The sequence below is a fragment of the Mycetomoellerius zeteki genome, unplaced genomic scaffold (assembly GCF_001594055.1).
Source record: "Mycetomoellerius zeteki isolate Tzet28-1 unplaced genomic scaffold, Tzet1.0 scaffold179, whole genome shotgun sequence".
Classification (NCBI taxonomy): Eukaryota; Metazoa; Arthropoda; class Insecta; order Hymenoptera; family Formicidae; genus Mycetomoellerius; species Mycetomoellerius zeteki.
The window spans coordinates 174117-193091 of NW_017256747.1; the positions used below are offsets into that span (position 1 = coordinate 174117).

At 31.6% G+C, this 18975-nt stretch overlaps 1 protein-coding gene across 2 annotated transcripts in view; it reads right to left on the reverse strand.

The window, feature by feature from the left end:
- raskol (Ras GTPase-activating protein raskol) overlaps positions 1-18975 on the reverse strand; it is a 350704-nt gene that overhangs the window by 158450 nt on the left and 173279 nt on the right. For both annotated transcript variants that reach the window (XM_018446324.1, XM_018446322.1), the window contains one exon: positions 14841-15027. In XM_018446324.1, coding sequence (XP_018301826.1) covers positions 14841-15027 — 187 coding nt within the window. The remainder of the gene's footprint in view (positions 1-14840; positions 15028-18975) is intronic.

Consider the following 18975-nt stretch of genomic DNA (forward strand, 5'->3'; position numbering starts at 1 on the left):
ACATTATATGTAATTTTAAGAATACATTTACCATTAAATCAATGAAAAAATACTATATATAAATAGTATATATTTTATCTTAATCTATAATTTTCTAAGATAATAATATACTCATAACGTTGTTTTCTGTACTACATAAAAAAAAAACAAAAATAAGAATATTAACGAAATTATACTACAAATTTATTATTTATTACTTAATAATAAAGTCTCTATTTAATAAAAAATAAATGAATTTATAATTGATCTTACATTATTATATTCGTGATTCCAAAACAGCATTAAAGCATTTGGCTAATTAACAAAATCATTTTGTTAATCCATTGTTCTCAGTAATCGAGAATATTCTTAAGTTGAGCGTATTTAACATAGATTGGACATAAGCATTTACGTCGCATAATTAGAGCGCTGGTTTTACGAGCTGTTGCAAGAAGAAGAGAGTGCGGAGATACAATGGACGATCGCGCGGTTCTTAAAAGGCAAGCGGTACTCATAATTACTGCACTCGGATTGTGTGCGACTTCAGAGAAAAAGAAAGTATTCTACAGGCCATAAAACATTACGGCAAATTCGCGCTCGAATTGGTTTCTTCGGCAAAAACAAACTTTATTCAGCGAATCGTGGTGAACTGCAAGATGAATTCTGATTATTATTATACTGGATAAAGAAATACGCAAAAACAAAGTCATTTCTTAAGTTATCATTTGTTATCCCATTATAATTGTCCAATTTTTGAAATCATACTTATAAATTAATTTATCATCTAATTTAAAAAAATTTATTGGTATAAAGTAAGGAAGTAAAATTATTCAAATAACTACTAATATTCTTAATGCATCAATACAATAGCAGAAACTGTTTTGTTCTGAAACTCTATAGTCTGTGTATACCTAATAATTATTTTGTAAAAGACATCATGGCAAGTATTATCTCATAAAAGTAAGCCAAAAGGCTCTCATCTCTTATAGAGAAATTCAAAGAAACGCGTAAAAAGATACTTTTCTCATCCTTCGTCATTTTCTAACCCTTTGGCGTTTGCGCACCCATCTCGTCTCGAGATTCCATCTCGCAAAGAAAGAGATTGCGGATGCATGTTGCAGAAATGCGAAGACGAGAGTGGGTGAAGAGAACTTAGGAATCGCGCTCGCACGAAAGCGGAGAACGCGAAGAGCAAGGCGGCGGAAGAGGTAAGAACCCTCGAGGTTCGAAAAAGACAAAGCCGCCATTACTCTCGTCCTCCAGCTGACGGTACGTGCCGTAAAGCTTCTAATTATTAATGTACCTGTTGTGGAATACGATCCCCATAGCGAAAGAAAGCAACCGGATAAATGTACAACCGGATAATTTTTGTTATATTTTTGCGCAGAGCTCGGTAAAATAACTAATATGACTTATTTAAAATATAAAAAATATAAAATAAGTTCCAGAAACTTATTTAAAACATAAAATCGTAGGGGTCAGTAAAAAATGGATATATAACATATTTAAAATAAAAAAAATATAAAATAATAGATTCTGAAAACTTATTTAAAATATTAAATAAGAAATATATGTAGATCAGAAGAAGTTACTTAAAATAATAAATATTAAGTAACTCTTTTATTTTTTCATTTAAAATATATAGTTTAAATAAATTTATTTTAAATACAACGAGTCGTGTTTTTGCGCATTATACATTTTTATTATACATTATACATTATCAATTTTTTTAAATTATATTTATTAAATTAATGTATTAGGCTATCAAGTATGAAATGTCCGTTTATAGTATTATTATTAATACAAAATGTCTACATTTAAAAAAAATTTAGCAAATATCGTTCGATAGAGCAAAGTTTCAGTTTTAAGAATATGTTTTTTTTCAATTGCGATACGACGATTTTTGAACGGAGTACGGAACAATTTTTAAAAATGATTTTGTAAGGAAAGTTTTGAGCTTTTACAATAGAAAGTCGAAAATTTTCTCAAATTTTTTTGAGCACATAACAAGTTCATAAAGTGACAAAAAAGTTTCCCATTTTATCCATAGCTAATATTTTTCTACATAGGTATAAATAAAAATTACCAAACTCACAGAAACTCTAAAAACATAGTGACCCTTCGAAAATACAGATTTTGAGTTTTAAAACTCTTTTTTTTAATTGAAATGTTTATTTTTAACGAAGTTATGGTTACTATTAATAATAATAATATGAAAAATGAATATTTCATACTTAATGACCTAACACAATTTATCATCTGATTTAGAAAACTTAAAATTTTAAGTCTATTGATTACTATTGACTTCTTAAATAAGAAATAATATCGTGCATTAAATCGGTCACAAGACCCGTTTTAACAATAGTAGCCACAATTAAGCGAGATAGTTACACTGCGTGAAACCAAAGTACGGGAGCGTGGAGTCGCCTTACATCATTATTCGCTTACGTTATCAGGTTACAATACAAAAAAAATATGTGTGAATCGGTGTTGTCAGTCGCGTCTTGACTGGCCTCGAGACTCTTCTTCTCCTTAATATTATCTCCTTATTATTTCATATCATGAACTGTCTAAATCTAGTTCGCTGCAGGGACCACGGCAATTCAAACTATTTAAAAACTATTTAAACTATTTAAAAAATTCAAACTAGTAAAAAATCAGAAATTGTCCTCCACCCACGAAAGAGACGACAATTTCGTCTTACGTCATGTAAATTATTCAACTGTCAATTCGGATATTATTCCTTGCATTCTAATCATTAAAATAGCAATTTTCTCGCACCAGCCTTAGTTCCATACTCCGCATAAAAAGGAAGAAGTTTATAGTCGTTCGATGCGCGCGGTTCCGTATTTGGCACAATCCGCGTAAACGCCATGCGATTTGTTCCGCCACCTAATATAACCCCATATAACCGTTTCCTTCACGCTGCATTATTAGCAATTATGCCTTCGAAATGTCGGTACGTCAAAATTATTTAATATTTCGACAAATAGACCTATTTGAACGAACAACGGAATCTGTCTTCCTCTTGAGAAACACAAAGGAAAACCGTGTAAAAGTTTCTGGTCCGATTATTTACCGTAGTAAGTCACTCTTTCATGACGCCCGTTCCGAACATGAAAATCTAACGGTTTATGTTATCTCAAAATAATTAATCTAAATAATTTAATTGGATAATTAATCTAAAATAATTATGCGCTGAAACAATTAACTGCATTTATTTTTATATTATATAAATTACATCATATGAATTTAAACATTTTATTATAATATTATATAAATTACATCATATGAATTTAAACATTTATAATCCAAAGAAGATCCATATTTCGTTTACAGTTAAAGTAGAGCAGGGCTAGTTGTGACATTTTTTTATTCGAATAAACTGGTTTAAAATGATCGCATGTTCATCTGACTTAATAAGTACTTGTGAATCAATTCAAAGATTCATTATTATATTCGTAAAACACATGCAATAAATGATAGAAATTGAAAATAGAAATATAGTATTACTTATTATGTATATTATTTATTAAATAACAGAGGAAGATCACCGATACCGACATATCACTTTGTTTTTAGACAATATTTTTTAAACAAAAGGTAAAAATCCAACTTCAAAAACATAAATACAAACTAAAAAGTGTCTTCTATCAGATACTATAAGCAGTTTTTATAATACTGTTTGCAATTTTGCAATAATTAAGTTTTTCGTAAGTTATGCAAAAATGAGCGTCTGACAAAATGGGCTCCAAAACTGATATAGTAGGCAATATATATAATGTCAACATTCCTATTCTATAAATAAAGATATATCTTATTCTGTAAAGAAAACTAATTTATGAAATTATAAACATTTAAAATGGCATAATATTATCAATAATACAGTCACTATTATTTTAATTGCGCAATTAATGCGTAAAACGCAATTTGCAAAAGAACACTTTAAGAATTTTCTTCTCGGATTCATAGAATTTGTTTTTAGCTGATTTGGTATAGAAATAAGCCACAAATATATTAATTATGAGTTTGTACTTCTTTAATTAGTTAAACAGATCACGTTTTTATTAGTATTAATAAGGTGCAAAGGTTTCTAAGAAATAAAGAAATGTCGCTTTAGGAGATCTATGTCAGATCATATCGGTGATCTTCCTTTACCGTAAATGTGGGTGACTTGGGACAGCATGTATTTTTGTTAAATTCAATCATGGAATCTATCCATGAGTCTCCAAAGGAGGTTAAGTTAAATTTAAGTTTTAAACTTCCTTTAGAGACTCATAGATGGATTCCATGATTGAATTTAACAAAAATACATGCTGTCCCAAATCACCTACACTTGTCCCAAGTCATCCACATTTACGGTACATTTACTATGTTCAATTATATTTTGTTGAATTATAAATAATAGAGCATAAAATAGGATGCTTTTAATTATTAGTCAGAATTTTAAATCGAGTTTCAAATAACACACGAATATTTCGATTAATTTCTACACATTACCTCCTTTTGTGCAACAGGCGATTTAGCGATACATATTTACGACTCGAGTCTTTTTTCCTAACGTTTTTTTATTTTCTTTTGTTGTCAAAGCGGACAACAATATGCAATTTCACTGAGCGTGAAGAATTGAATCTCGCTGGACAGTCGATTTCAGGTTGGTATCATAACGGACAGTGATTTTTAATTAAATGCGCGGACGTTTCAATTAAAATCGTCGACTGGAGAAGCAACGTAGTCCCGTCATTTTCTTCCTCTTTATTCATTCGTCCCATTTTCACAGAGACGATGGAAACAGAGTGATTCGAATTTTAAATCCGCTTTGAAAGCGCCGTAAATAATTCATGTCTTACTTTCAGATCGCGGAAGAGTTCGAGAAGAATTTGACAATATTAGCAGTGATTCCGAATAAAAAAAGAAGATAACAGATGTGAATTCAATCGATGAAATACAATTAAGAGCTTATTCGCACCGTCGGCTTTCCCGTTCTTTTATTATCTGTATTTTCATTCCCTTTATTGAATGTCCGCAATCGTGCTTCTTTTCTGTCCTATTTTTTCCTCCATTACTCTTTCGCGTTCTTTTCCAGAGCGTACAAAGCATTTATCGTCTGTGAAATGCAATAATGCTTCTCTAACTCACCTTGACTCTGATTTCATATTAACTTCATCGGATTACTGAGCCGCTAAAAAGAATTTATCTTACATTATGGTTTAGCACTCTTATTTCTTCTTTCTTATATTTTCCTTTTTTCCGTTTCGTGAGCTACCACTTCACGAACAGTCATATTTTTTTCGCTATATACGGTGTCGTTCCCGTCCGATGTTTCAGCAGATGCCGCCAGTCCTGACTTTTCTCTTTCTCTCTCCCAACCGTGGGCTCTCGAATGCGAAAGGCGTCAGGCCGATGTAACATCAAGGGATGAGGAACCGGTAGAAATGAAAATTTTATAGGAAATAAAAAGGTAACGCGCGTAATATCCGATTGGTTCCTTCGCTAGAAAGTCGAATGAAAAATCGCAGCGACAGAGAAATCTCTCTATTTTAAATCAAATTTCGCGAGATGAAAAGCAAAGCCGTATAAAATAAATCTAGCAGAGAAATAAGGAATGCAAAATTGCGATTTCATCTATACTTAATCGGTGAGCGAAGGAAACACAAAATAAAGAAAAAAACAACGCAAGAAAGACAGTTCCGTATTGCAGAAAGGCTTGCGCAATTTTATCATGTTCGCACGGATAATGAATAATCTTTTACGCAGTTGTGGTAAATCTAAACGAACCGACGATGGTTTATGAGCGATAAAGCGCCATGTGAAGTCACAATGCGGGTATACACACACATTCGTGCGTCCGAGGTATTTAATGTATAGGTATAAAATAACGTGAGGCAAACACGTTGCGGTTTTCATTTCCGCAAAAAGACCCTGAGCTTCTGCCGATGTTCTGCATAACTCGTAACTGTGCTATTATTGAAACAATGCATGAAGTGTGTTAATCGAGAATAATACCAACAAAGCGTAGCAGTTGGTGTTAGCAAAGAATATGTATAAGTCAAAGCGAGAGAAAAAAAGCTAGTATCTGTATTTTAGAAAAAAACCTTCATATTTTAAAACAAACAATACTTTGATATCATGCATTTCGAACTTTCCATTTATATCTAAATTGCTCGTTATTGGAGCAAGAAGTCCCTAATGAAGATTTCTCTCTAAAGAAACAAGATACTCGACTTCCTCATAAACTTACAAACATTTCCCGAAGGAGAATTCTCATCTTTGGAGTTTAAATCCAAATGGTTCTTCTTCTTCCGTCGCATAATAGAATTCCATACTTTCTTCCGACTCATCCTAACGTAGCGATGACAATCGTTTAATCGAGTGATAATCGCCCCCAATGCGGAACACTTTTGTCTCGTTTATAGTTGTGACGACGCACTCTCGTATTGTAAACACCGGTAATGGTCCAACAAGTGGGACATTCAACCTCTTTCCCCTCAATTAAACGCGCCTTATCGACGCGTCATCGTTAAACAACAAACAGCACGACCACTCCCTCGACATGTACCGAACCATCAGTCAATCTCTACAAATTCGCAACGATAACCGCTTTCTATTCACGCGGTCAGTCTTTGAATGTATTCCTCGATATCTAAGCATGCACTCCTTTTTTTCTTCGCTAAAATAACCCGTCAATCTGTATCATAAATACGGCGAATGTGAAAACTGATCATATTCCATCACACACAACTGACTTTTTCGCACGCAACGCTCCTCTCAGCACTCGCGCTGTTGCAAATCATAATTTTACACACGGATTTGGCTCATTTGGCGACAACACGTTCGATTAGTCCGAGACGTCATGATAACAAGTTACAATAAAAAATTGGTAAGTAAGAAAAAAAGAATAGAACATAGCGACCACCTAGAATCGGGTGCACCACGATGACTGTAACGGATCACTTGGCTCAGTCGCTGAAAAGCAATGACCTAGCACACTTTACCGACTTTTATCCGCGCCGCTCTTGCAACGTTCGTCCGACGAACGGCGTGAACGCACTTATATCGATGTCGTGTCGGGAGAACTTTCGATGAGGAAGATTCCGGCCTGTTAGTGCCGCTGCACCAATCGGCTCGTGTGAAATCATCGCACAGTACGAGGTGGGGCGACAATGACTCGAGTAAGGATTACAAGATTACAAAGACGATTTTATTTTTACTAGATTTATTAATCAGGCAAACTCCAAATCAATTTTGTGATTATCTATCCTGACAAAAATAAGCTTGACGCTTGTGAATAATTCAGGTGAGAATGTTTTCGTTGCGATCAACATTTTCTATTTATCATCAGATTCTATTCGTCTTGAGAACTCGCGGGTGGATTTTCTTCGTAACAAAATGTGAATTGCTTGTATAACACAAAAGCTGTTGCATTATTGTGCATATGCAATACTATATAGGACGTTTCTGAAAAAGTAAGGTAAATATAATTTTTATTCAATTCAATCTGGAAATCGAATATCTATACATATTGCAGCATTGCCGCAGTACAACGTCTATGTATTATTTCTACGTGTAACGCAATTTCAATCGAAAGCTGCGAGATCCAGAAGTTTCCCGCTTTGAGTTTGTATAACCAAAAATATAGAAATATAAAATTTCACTGTATTTTCCATTAAAATTACGTGCAGAAATAATAACGCAATTTAATTTCCAAAATTTACGAGAGATAACAACCGACTAAAAAAAAATTAATTTCAAGCTTGTCATAAAAATTAACATTTCCTGCATGCGTCCTCGAATAAAAGAAAGCGATGTACGAGAAAAGCAATTAAGTATGACAACGAGTAATTAAACAATGTAAATTGGTTCATGGAAAGCTTCCGCGATATTGTACACTATGTAAGACGAAACAACACGGAGAGACTTCCGGATGCCGTTCAATTTGCCTCGTCAATTGAGTCGCATGCGTGCAAACGTCACGACAACGGGAACATCGATCAGTCAAGACAGACTGCTTGTCCCTGATGAATTTTCATTCCGTAATCGCCGAAGGATGTGCGGTTGCCGATGACGATAAACAGTGGTTATGACGGAAGTTGTGTCTTCCCAAAATCAACGAACGGATTAAATGCGTCGTTAAATAACAAATTTGCGAAAAATTCAACAATGCTTTATTTTTCTTTTTTATCTAGATTAATTTTAGAAAACATAGAGAAAATATAAAATTAAATAATGTAACACAAAAATTATAAATAAACATTATCAAATTTTCAGGTTTTCGATATTGACCTTGTGTATTTCATTTAAATTTAATTGGAAACTAATTTATTGAATATAAAAGAACAAATGATTTTAAATCCTCAGTTTTTTAAATATGTTACAATTATTCAAGAAATTAAAAATATTATCAAAGAATGAGATAAATTTCAAATAAAATAAAATATGCTTTTTTATTATGTTTTCCTATAAAAACAAATTTATAAAAAATTGTAAAAATTATTCCAATCTCAAAAAATTTTGATTAATTTTAGCCAATTTTAAAGAGTATTCGATCACAATCTAAGATAGGAATCGATAAGAATCAATCTCTACTTGATTTTTTTGATTCTATGATTATCTACTTAAATAGAAAATTCTAGTTTGGACGAATATTTATAGAAATGTGTCAAGTATTAACACGATGAAAAGTTATTATGTAAATTTTTTCGAAATAAACGAGACTTCGCAATAAAAGAGACTTAATAATGATAAAAACGGATTCACAATTTTTTCTCTTCAAATCAGAGCGATATAAGTAAGATAACGTCGCGAAGTCACGCGTAGAAATTGTTAACGCTTTCCCACGCGTGTCGACAGCGACATGCAATTAGCCACCTCTGCCGCGAAATAATCCGGGAAACAATAGCGAGATTAGGGACGCAGGCGCAAAGTAGGCGATGCAAGACACGGTCTTCATTCCACGTTGCTACCAGAAGCAAAATAGAAAGCATTTTGTTAACGAACGCACATTTTCATTAGATTTAGATCGACGTAATCTTAATTATATTAATTATTTGTAGACATTACGTTAAGAAATGTTTTGTAACACGATGATTTCCTACTTTCTTTGTCGACAGAATTTAGAATTTAGATTCAAAGATTATTCAGGAACTGAGTGCAAGATATAATCATTAAGATTTTGAAGCTACTTTTTTTTAAATGACTCATGATATTTCGGAAACAGTTTTTGTTTAAAATTTATATTACATATTTGTAGTATTTATAATTTATTTAAAAATAAATATATATATATACAGAAAGAAAGAGAGAGAAAGAGAGAGAAAGAGTTCATATATATCTAACAATAATTCACAGTCCACATAAAAAGTATACTAGATATTATATTAAAAGCATAAAAATTATATTAAAAATATATATGTTAAAAGTTTTAAAAAATAAGCAAAATTTTTATTCATGAACATTGCTCTTTTTCCAATTTTTTGAGGATCCCAATTACCACATACAATAAAATTAGTCATTGCGATATCCTTATGCCTGGACGATCTAATCATTGTATTTCAAAGAAAAAAATTTCTGTCTTGCTCGGGTTCGTCGGTTGAAATCGCGATCGGATGCGTCACGTTTGGTACATTTCGTGCATACAAATCACAAGTTTAACTCACGACAAGACACTTTAATGGCGGTTCGCTGGCAGCTAACGGTCCGCATTCATCAGACACGAGAACGATTTTTCTTGAGGATATCGTGAATCTCGTGGAAATGATCATCTATCTTCCATCGTCTTCACTATTGAGTTTGCGAGATAAGCCACGCCGTAACGTTGCGTGTTCGATTCCACGATTAGAAATCCGAGGTACATTTATGTCGGAGATCAGAATTGATAATTTTAGCAAGCTGAATTCTCAATATTGCCAAGAAAGTAAAAAGAACTCTCTGCATGCTCATTGAAAGATTTAATATTTAGTGTTGTCTAATCCTTTCTTAAACATTAATCCTAAAATTGATATAAAATATAAAATTTATATTGTCCTCTATTTTAAACTAATTCTTTAAAAAATAAATTAGACAGCACAAAATTGTAATTTTTCTTAGAAAAATATAAAACTCGTGAAATAAACATAATACATATCATAAATTTGTAATAAACATTTAATTGCATTCTCTTATCAATTATTTTTAAACAAAACGAACTATCTTTCACAACGGAATATTAATGTTTCAATCGTTATTATTTGATGTAGATATGATTTATTATATGATATATTTATACAAGTAATATACAAGATAATAATAGTAATAAACGCGTATAAAAATCGGTCATTGAACGAAAACATTTCATTTTGCCGACTAATCCTTTGCAATTAGCATTCACACTTTATGAGCCGGTTGTTCAATATTTAATCCTACGCGATGTGTCTCATGTACCGAACGTGATCGGCAATAGCAGTGCCGGGATCGAGCGTATATTTACGTGGATGGAAATGAGCATTCATGCGTACATGGACGCGCCCAAGACCCACGCAGATCTTGATGACAGGAGGGGACGTGGTTCAAACCGGGACTACTAGGATGGTTCTTCCGGCGGGAGCATTTCCGGTGCTTCAGACAATACCACGGCGATGACGATCGCGACGAGAGAAGGCTGTCAATGAGAGGCTCTTAACTCTCGACTAAACTGACACTTCGCTTCTCGATCTCATTCGTGGCAAATAGGCTCATAAAGTCACATTTAATTTTTAGTATCGATTTCACACGCAAAGATTTAATTACGACAATGAGGCGCGCTTTAATAAGAAAAAAATGTTCATCTCAAAAGGTTCATATTAAAAAATTGTATTTACGATAATATGAGAAAACTGATATTTTGATGTTCAATATATATTATCAGATAAAAATTATATTCCCTTTTTATTAAATATTAGTACTTTACTCTTGTATTAATAATATATCTATATCAAACTTTATTGGCATATATTTTTTGAACTATTGCTCAATTCTGTCGAGTATTTTTGAAAACACATAAAAAGCAATTAATCTTACTGAACTTTTTAATTTTATAAAATTTAATAAAAAGGATACTAATAAGTCATTCTCATTTTAATCGCGATTTACTGTTAAATCATTCGAACACAAAAGTTGGGAATAAAGCACAAAATTAGCATACAGAAAACACTTAATTCTGCCACATAGATGCCACTTCAATTTTTTGCGAGGGATGAGATTATACTAGCTTAACAGAAATGATTGTCAGGCGAATTCAAATTATGTATCATTCTAACAAAAATTCACACGTCACTCACTTCGATTTTCATCGAATATTTCAAGATAGACGTTTTATACTCTATTTAATAATACGCACTCTAAGATTTGCTTAAATGCTTAAATATTTAAATGTATATATTATACATAACTAATATTGTATATAATTAATATTATTACTATTATATTATTAACTCCTCGATAAACATAACTGTGATATAAAATCAAAAGAACCGATCAACATCGCGGAAAAGAGTTAATAATACTTCGATAAATTCGAGTATCGATTTAACATTTTTAACTTTCTTAAAAGTGGAAAATCTGATTAAAATATATCGCTTGATGTGTGTGTGTATTTTCAAAATAACACAAAAGTTTATCATAGCTGTATCCTGTAAGAAAAACGTTGTTCGTCAATCAGCGCATAAGTTTCTCCTGAATTGGATACTTACGCTACTTTAAAAATTATCACATCATTTTTGCATCGATGGTAATATTTACACGTAATGAAGGTATCGAAGGCCACCAAGTATATATTAAAATCTATATTGTCGGCACCGCTATCCTTGCATCGTCATTGCGCGTTCGTGCGAAAGCGGTTTTTCCGCGTGAGTATACATGCAGGAAAAAAGAATAATATACGAGGCCGTGAAAGAAATCAATTGAAAAAGATGAAATAAATTGATATGACACATTGGATATAAGATGAAAAAGGGACTATCTTTTAATATAATGAGTTGACCATAGTTAATTTAACTAGGTATATTATAAAAGATAATATTTTTCTGACAAAATTTCTTGCGACAACGTCGCTTTATCGAGACCATTATCTGCAACCGTATTTTCTGAATCATCCGACTCCCACACACATAATAGCGGAATGGCATGTTCTACAATGAGACTTTTAAATGACACAAAAGAGAAATAGAATTTTCTCGGAACTCTCTTACCGGAATTAAATCATCGTTATATCTATCCACAAGAGAGAAGCTCGAGAAGCTCTTTTCTTTCTTATATTCTTTCAAAATGCTGTATTTCAAAGCTCAATGCTTCGTAATACAATGGCTCGCAACATATGTCTTTAAAATCCGAAATAACATTAGCCATTAACAAAAGAACAAAATGTTTTTCTATGATTTAATTATATTTTATATATTAAATCGTTTATACAATATTATAAAGTTATTTTTAAATTCTTAAAAAAAATTAGTGAAATATACAGAAACGTATAATATACTTTCTTATTAATGCTAACCCTAAATAATTTTTAAATATAAAATAATGCCATTAATTTTAATAATCATATTGTTACATAAATCCAGAAATATTTATTTTAGATATAAGTTTCTTGACTGCACGAGGATATCTCGTAAAAATATGTACTATTTTATTTCATTTATTACACACACAAACATATATAAATCTTTTTTTTATTTGTGTCTTACGAATTATATTGTATTTACTTCAACTTCTTCTTAATCGTTATAACCATTATTATAATTGCATAAATTGTATATAAATATATATTATATGGATTTATGTAATGTGTAAATGTATGTGATTATATAATAATAACAGTAATAATAATAAGCTTAAATCTATATTCTATAGTAATCCATAGAGAGATTTACTGAGCCTAACCAAGCCCGGCTGTTTAGTGATCCCTACGATTTCACGATCAACGAATTTTCTTTACTTCTACTGCCATCTATAAGCTACGAGAAGAATTAAGATACCGACAGTTGGTAACAAAAGTTTCTATAAAATTGTGTTTTCTCGTAAATGATACGACAGATGTGTATCGGTAAAGCAGGAAACAGTTATACGAAAACAATTATACGAAAATTTAAATTAATTTACTGAAATGCAACATATAATTTAAAAAATATCTACAAATAAACTTACAAAATTATATTTTATTCTACTGGGGTATAATAAAGATTAATAAAATAAACTGTTATAGGAAACTGCTTTATCCTAAATATCTCAGACATCTTAAATACATTTACTTTGTTTATATATCAAGGAAAGAGAGGTTGTTCATTAAAAAGTTACAACAAATCAACGTCCTTTCTCATTTGATCATAAAAATGCTCATAATTACAATAGGAATTCTTATAACCTTATTGTGTAAAATATTAGAATAAAGTTAAAATATACAAACAGTACAAATTTTGTTAAAATACATATTCTTATGTTATAATATTATAAATTACTGAATAACTCGAAGAATTTGATTTAATTTCAAAGTAATTTCTTCTCTTTCTTTCTCTAGTCTTTTTCGTGTTTCAAATTCGTGACGCTGTAAATGTAAAACGCCTCATTTTATTTCCCAAGTATAATTGTTTTTTCTTCACTGCCCTTTCGCGTTGCTGCAAAAACAGAGTGAAAAGGGAGGTAGGGGAAAAATGCACTTGATTCCTTTTGAACAATATCAACTCGTTAAGGACGCACCATCGTGTGGTGTCTGTCAGTCGCAGCGATGCCAGTAACAATTCAAACAAAGCGCAATTAATGTCGACCGGCTCCGATTCTATCGCTATTATACCAAAGACAAAGTGTTAACCAGTGTTAAACACCGCGTCTAAACGCGTTTCCGCGGATACAAAGCATTTCGATGATTCCGACGAAATCGCGCGTGCTCATTGTATGAGAGATACAAACGCGAGATTAAAGACTCGTGATTCCATTGTAATTAAAATTAACAGAATTGTTTCCAATGTTTTTCAAATGATTATTCACGCATGTATATATTAGTAACAATAGTTTCTACGCACATATACATATAGTAGCAGTTATCATATTTTATCAAAATTTACACATTGTATGTCTGACGGAATTATCATGGAAAAAATTTAATTTTTAAAGAATCAATTTAATTGTAGGTATTTACCATTTTTAATCTATAGGAGACTTTTAAAAAGTGCAAAAAATATTATAATATATTTCTTAAAAATTATAATCCACACACACACACACACACACACACACATATTTCTTCGTATTTGTAATATATAAGTATCCTTTCAAATTGTTTGCAGAGAGATAAGAATTTCATTAAAAATAAAGAAATATTAGAATAAAAAATAACTTACATATAATAATTTTAATGCTTTCATTTTCAAAATGGTTTAAATAAATGACGATCCTAATTTATTAAAAACCTGTTTTTGCTTGAAGTTTCTCTTAAGTTGCTTTTCATATTGTTAAACTAAAATTGTATATACGCAATTTGTATATACGTAACGCGATCGTTGAGTATCGATTCCATCTTTGAAACGTAATTTGATTTATCCATTGCTACCACTACATTACCTTTGTCCGCATGAGTAAATAACTAATATATAAATAATTCATATATGTGTTTTATACCCTTACAACCTTCTTAAAGAAAAAAATTCAGAAAAATGTAAGCTTATCGTCATATAAATGCTAAAAGTTTAGCAAGAAATTTGACGTCAAGATATCGCGAAAAGCGGTAATGTAAAATTCAATACCAATCGGACGGCAGCTGAACGTGAAAAGTATATCGGTGCTGTTGATGGAAACGAGATCATCACGAGAAGAACTGCAGTTCGGTCATATCAAGATCGATCAGTGGTACTCACCTATCGGAGATGCGGTGTTAGCTTCCCGAAGGCTGACAGTTTCCGGTTCGATAGCTGCCTCATCCTCCTCGATTAGCGGTGGTGGTGGTGCCAACGGTCGTGTCTCGTAGCCCCAATGTTGCCGAAAAGCACGTGCGCCGCCGTCCAGGCGGACGCGTGGCAGCTCGACGAACATCGCATCGCCTAACTGAAAGTAAAAGACCGCCCGTCGCGTTAAATTGGAGTCGTCGTCGGGAAGAGGAGATCAATGAACAACAACCGTGCCGAGACCGATTACATGCCAATGAATTTGATTTAAAAGAGCTTCATTCCAACTGATTAACGAGAAGAAAATCAGTCTAGTAGTAAAAGTACACATGGAAACCTAGTAAAATATACGGTAAAATACATTATATATTTGTGATAGAAACGGTCCACTCATGTTCTTGTTAACAATTTGTATTCAATCTTTTAACATATTCGAGTGTTAATTTAACATAATTGTAATTGTGTTATTTATCAACTTTATGTTAAATTGATATTCAATATTTCTTAGTGTGAAAATAATATAATTTATGAGTAAACAAATAACGTAAAAATTTATTGTACCATATTTTAAAAATGTGTTGTATAATATTTAAAAATGTAAATTCTAAGATGAATGAATGAAATACGTGTTAATTTAACATATCACGTAATTAACATAATTAACATAATTAACATATCATAAATGTTAATTAATATACTAAAAAATATACTTCCATAGTTTGTTTACAAATTGTATCAAATGTCCCAAAAGGTCCATTCAAATTTTTATGTTCATTTAACGTAAGATATGAACATATTAGAAAATAACATAGATATTGTGTAAAAAAATGATTACTAAAAAGGTAATGCTGACACAATTTGTAAACAAACTGTGGAAGTATATTTTTTTAGTATAATTAACATTTATGATATGTTAAATTAACACGTATTTCATTCATACATCTTAGAATTTAAAACACATTATTTTTATATTACTTGTTCATTTACTCATAAATTGTGTCATTTTGATTCTAAGGAACGTTGCGTATTAATTTAACACAAAATCTTTAAATATCATAATCACATTATGTTAATACCCGAATATGTTAAAAAATACAAACAGTTAATAAGAACGTAAGCGGACCATTTCCAACACAAATACACAATGTTTTTTACCGTATAGACAAATGAGAGTATGGCGCGATACTTATTGTTATAGTGCGCAAATGACTAAAAAGTTTGATTTATAAATACGTTATATTTGCAATCTTCGATTTTACAACGCAACTTTGACAAGTTGCGACTATTTAATGTTTGATTCTGAGTTTAGCTTCTCCTTACTCATCTGCTCACAAAATATTAATTTGCACACGTGACACAAAATGATCACAAAGAATTAGTAAAAGAAACTGTAACGCTTCCATAAAATTAGTATTTTATTTTCGGAATTTCCAGTCACAAAAAGTCATATTTCTAAAAGTCAAAGTCTTAATTATATCATAACTTGAAAACTAATAATTTTACAGAGAGGATCGCAATACCAATAAGATAGGCTGTGCCACATAAACATCTGGAGTTCGCGAACCAGCCCTTTAAAAAGCAATGATAACGGTATGCTTGGAGGTTCATTAAAACATCGGCTTCTTAATTAGAGGCACTTGTACTCCGAGCGATCATCTCATCGAAATGAGTGATGGTGTCTTGAACAAGCCTACCTTGTCATATCATATATACATGTACAAAAATAATTTTGCTCACTATAGGAAGTGCAAAGCATAATTTCTTCACTCTAATTTTTATTTTACTATAAATTTTTGACAAGCCAAATTTAAATTAGACATAAAAAAATTTCATAGTAGGGAAAACCTTAAAACGTCAAAAGAGGAAGATTAAAAGAAAGAAAATAAAAAAATCTTCATTTTTCAATTTCTATAAAATTTATTTTATTCGTGTCTTCACTCCTTTTGAACCATTTGTAAATTGGCAACTCCATTTGGAGTTACACCCTTTTATTTTGTAAACCGTTCGTCAATTTTCATAAAACTATTATAGAGCAATTTGATAATGTTTTCGAATCTGAGGTAAAAAATTAAAAATTAAAAATGGTTACTCCAATATGACGGACAAAATTTAAAATAATCTGATTATTTTATATATATATATATATACACATATAAATGTGTATATTGTAAAAGTATATATAAAACATGAAGTTTCCAATTTCACTTTATTTGAAGCTCATCAGCTACGCAAACAGTTAGTACTGATTTTCAAACTGATTTTTAAACTTTGATTATGAACCCTATGACATAAGAGCCTCCTTGATTGAAAGTACCCTTTGAAATTCAACATTTTCAGGCTTTTCAAGCGACATTGAATTCAGCGATATCAAGAATTCCCTAAAACTGTGTGTGAGTTTCACAATAATCAAATTTCAAAAAATAATTTGATTCAGTGATCTCGAAAACCGTTAAAAAACATGATCGTCTTTAAATTTCTTTATTTATAAAAAGCTCCGATCTTCAAAGGATTAATATTCAAATTTTGACATTTTCCTTTAACCTTCGGAAGGCGAATGGTTTTCAATGGACGAGAGAGACGAATGCAGGGTCACTTTGACCCATAATAGAATTTCTACTGTAAACAAGTTTTGGAAAGGAATTATACATAAAAACGTATTTTGTGTGTGAACAATATATATTTTATCTCTTTTTAGTGTTCTGTACATTCGATATATGAAATAAGTATATGTTTTATATGTATGTACTCTTACAAATAAATTTATTACAATTTTAACATCTCGTACTGTATTTCGCATCATTATCGACACAAATATAACACCGCGATAGTTTTTCATTAACTACCGCTACCGCATTCCGAGTTGTCTTATCGCTCACGGGTCAAAGTGACCCTGCATTCGTCATACGAGGATTAATTACATATAAATTCAAGTCTATGATTTGACTCTTCAGATTTTAAGTCTTTGAATCTGTAAATGTTTAAATATTTCGGAAAATTAAATTTTTTAAATTTCTCTGTCTCTCTTTCTCTTTTTCTTTTGCAGGGGACTCTAAACTTTCTTAATTTATTGTATTACCACTCTTTGATAAATTCCTTGAAGATTACTATCTCGCCGAGAATGAAGAATAAGAATGGACCGAAAGTTTTCTCGACATGAGTGTATATTAAAGAAACTTTACCTATATACTTATCCTAGCATAAAACGAGACACTCACGTAACCACGAATGACATCCATCGTCGTGATGTGGGTTAACGAATTCGCGCCGTACAATTAAACGTATTATCCATGATGTCATCGAGTGGTAAACTAGCGCACACTTATAGACATTGTCTACGATTAACTGTATCAATAAGATGTACATAGAATATATTATTAGTTAACCATAACTTGCCGAGACGCATAAATCGTTAAAAAATGTTTGCAGACCTGTATTAGACACTTTGTGTCATGCCCGAAACATGGTTATCCGCGAAACACGCGATACAGATCGGAGTTATTTAGAACGAAGCTGGGCGGCGACTGAAGCACGTCTGGCTTGGTTTATCTTGGAATATCGTAAATTGACCTGACGACAAGCTGACGTCACTAATTAAAGCTCGTTGGGCGGCAAGCATGCCGCGGGGTCGCGTGAAATTCGAGAGTAGACAGTTCATTTTTCTCTCGTTTTTTGTCGATAATTTCCTCTTCCTCCCTTTTTTATTATGAACATGTAACTGTTAATCTCGATTTATTTTGCAGAGGTATCCGGCATCTACGCTCGTCACTTGTTGAATTGTTGAAATTCGACAAAATTTATGATTTATCTATTTATATTAATCTATAAGAACTTCATGACGAAAGATTACATGTTTCGTTAATTTCAATCACAAAATAAAGAGTATAACTCAGGCTACATGATGCATGAGGAAATAACTGCAGAATAAATAATTATGTACCAACCATATACACAAAAAATGATGTGATTCGGAAAATGAAATCTCAAAAATTACTTTTGACTATCGAAAACACGTCTGACTACTTAAACGTAACAACGCGGCACCTAAACTAACCAAACTACTTATATACATATATGAAGTATAATATGTTAAAACAGAAATATAAACATG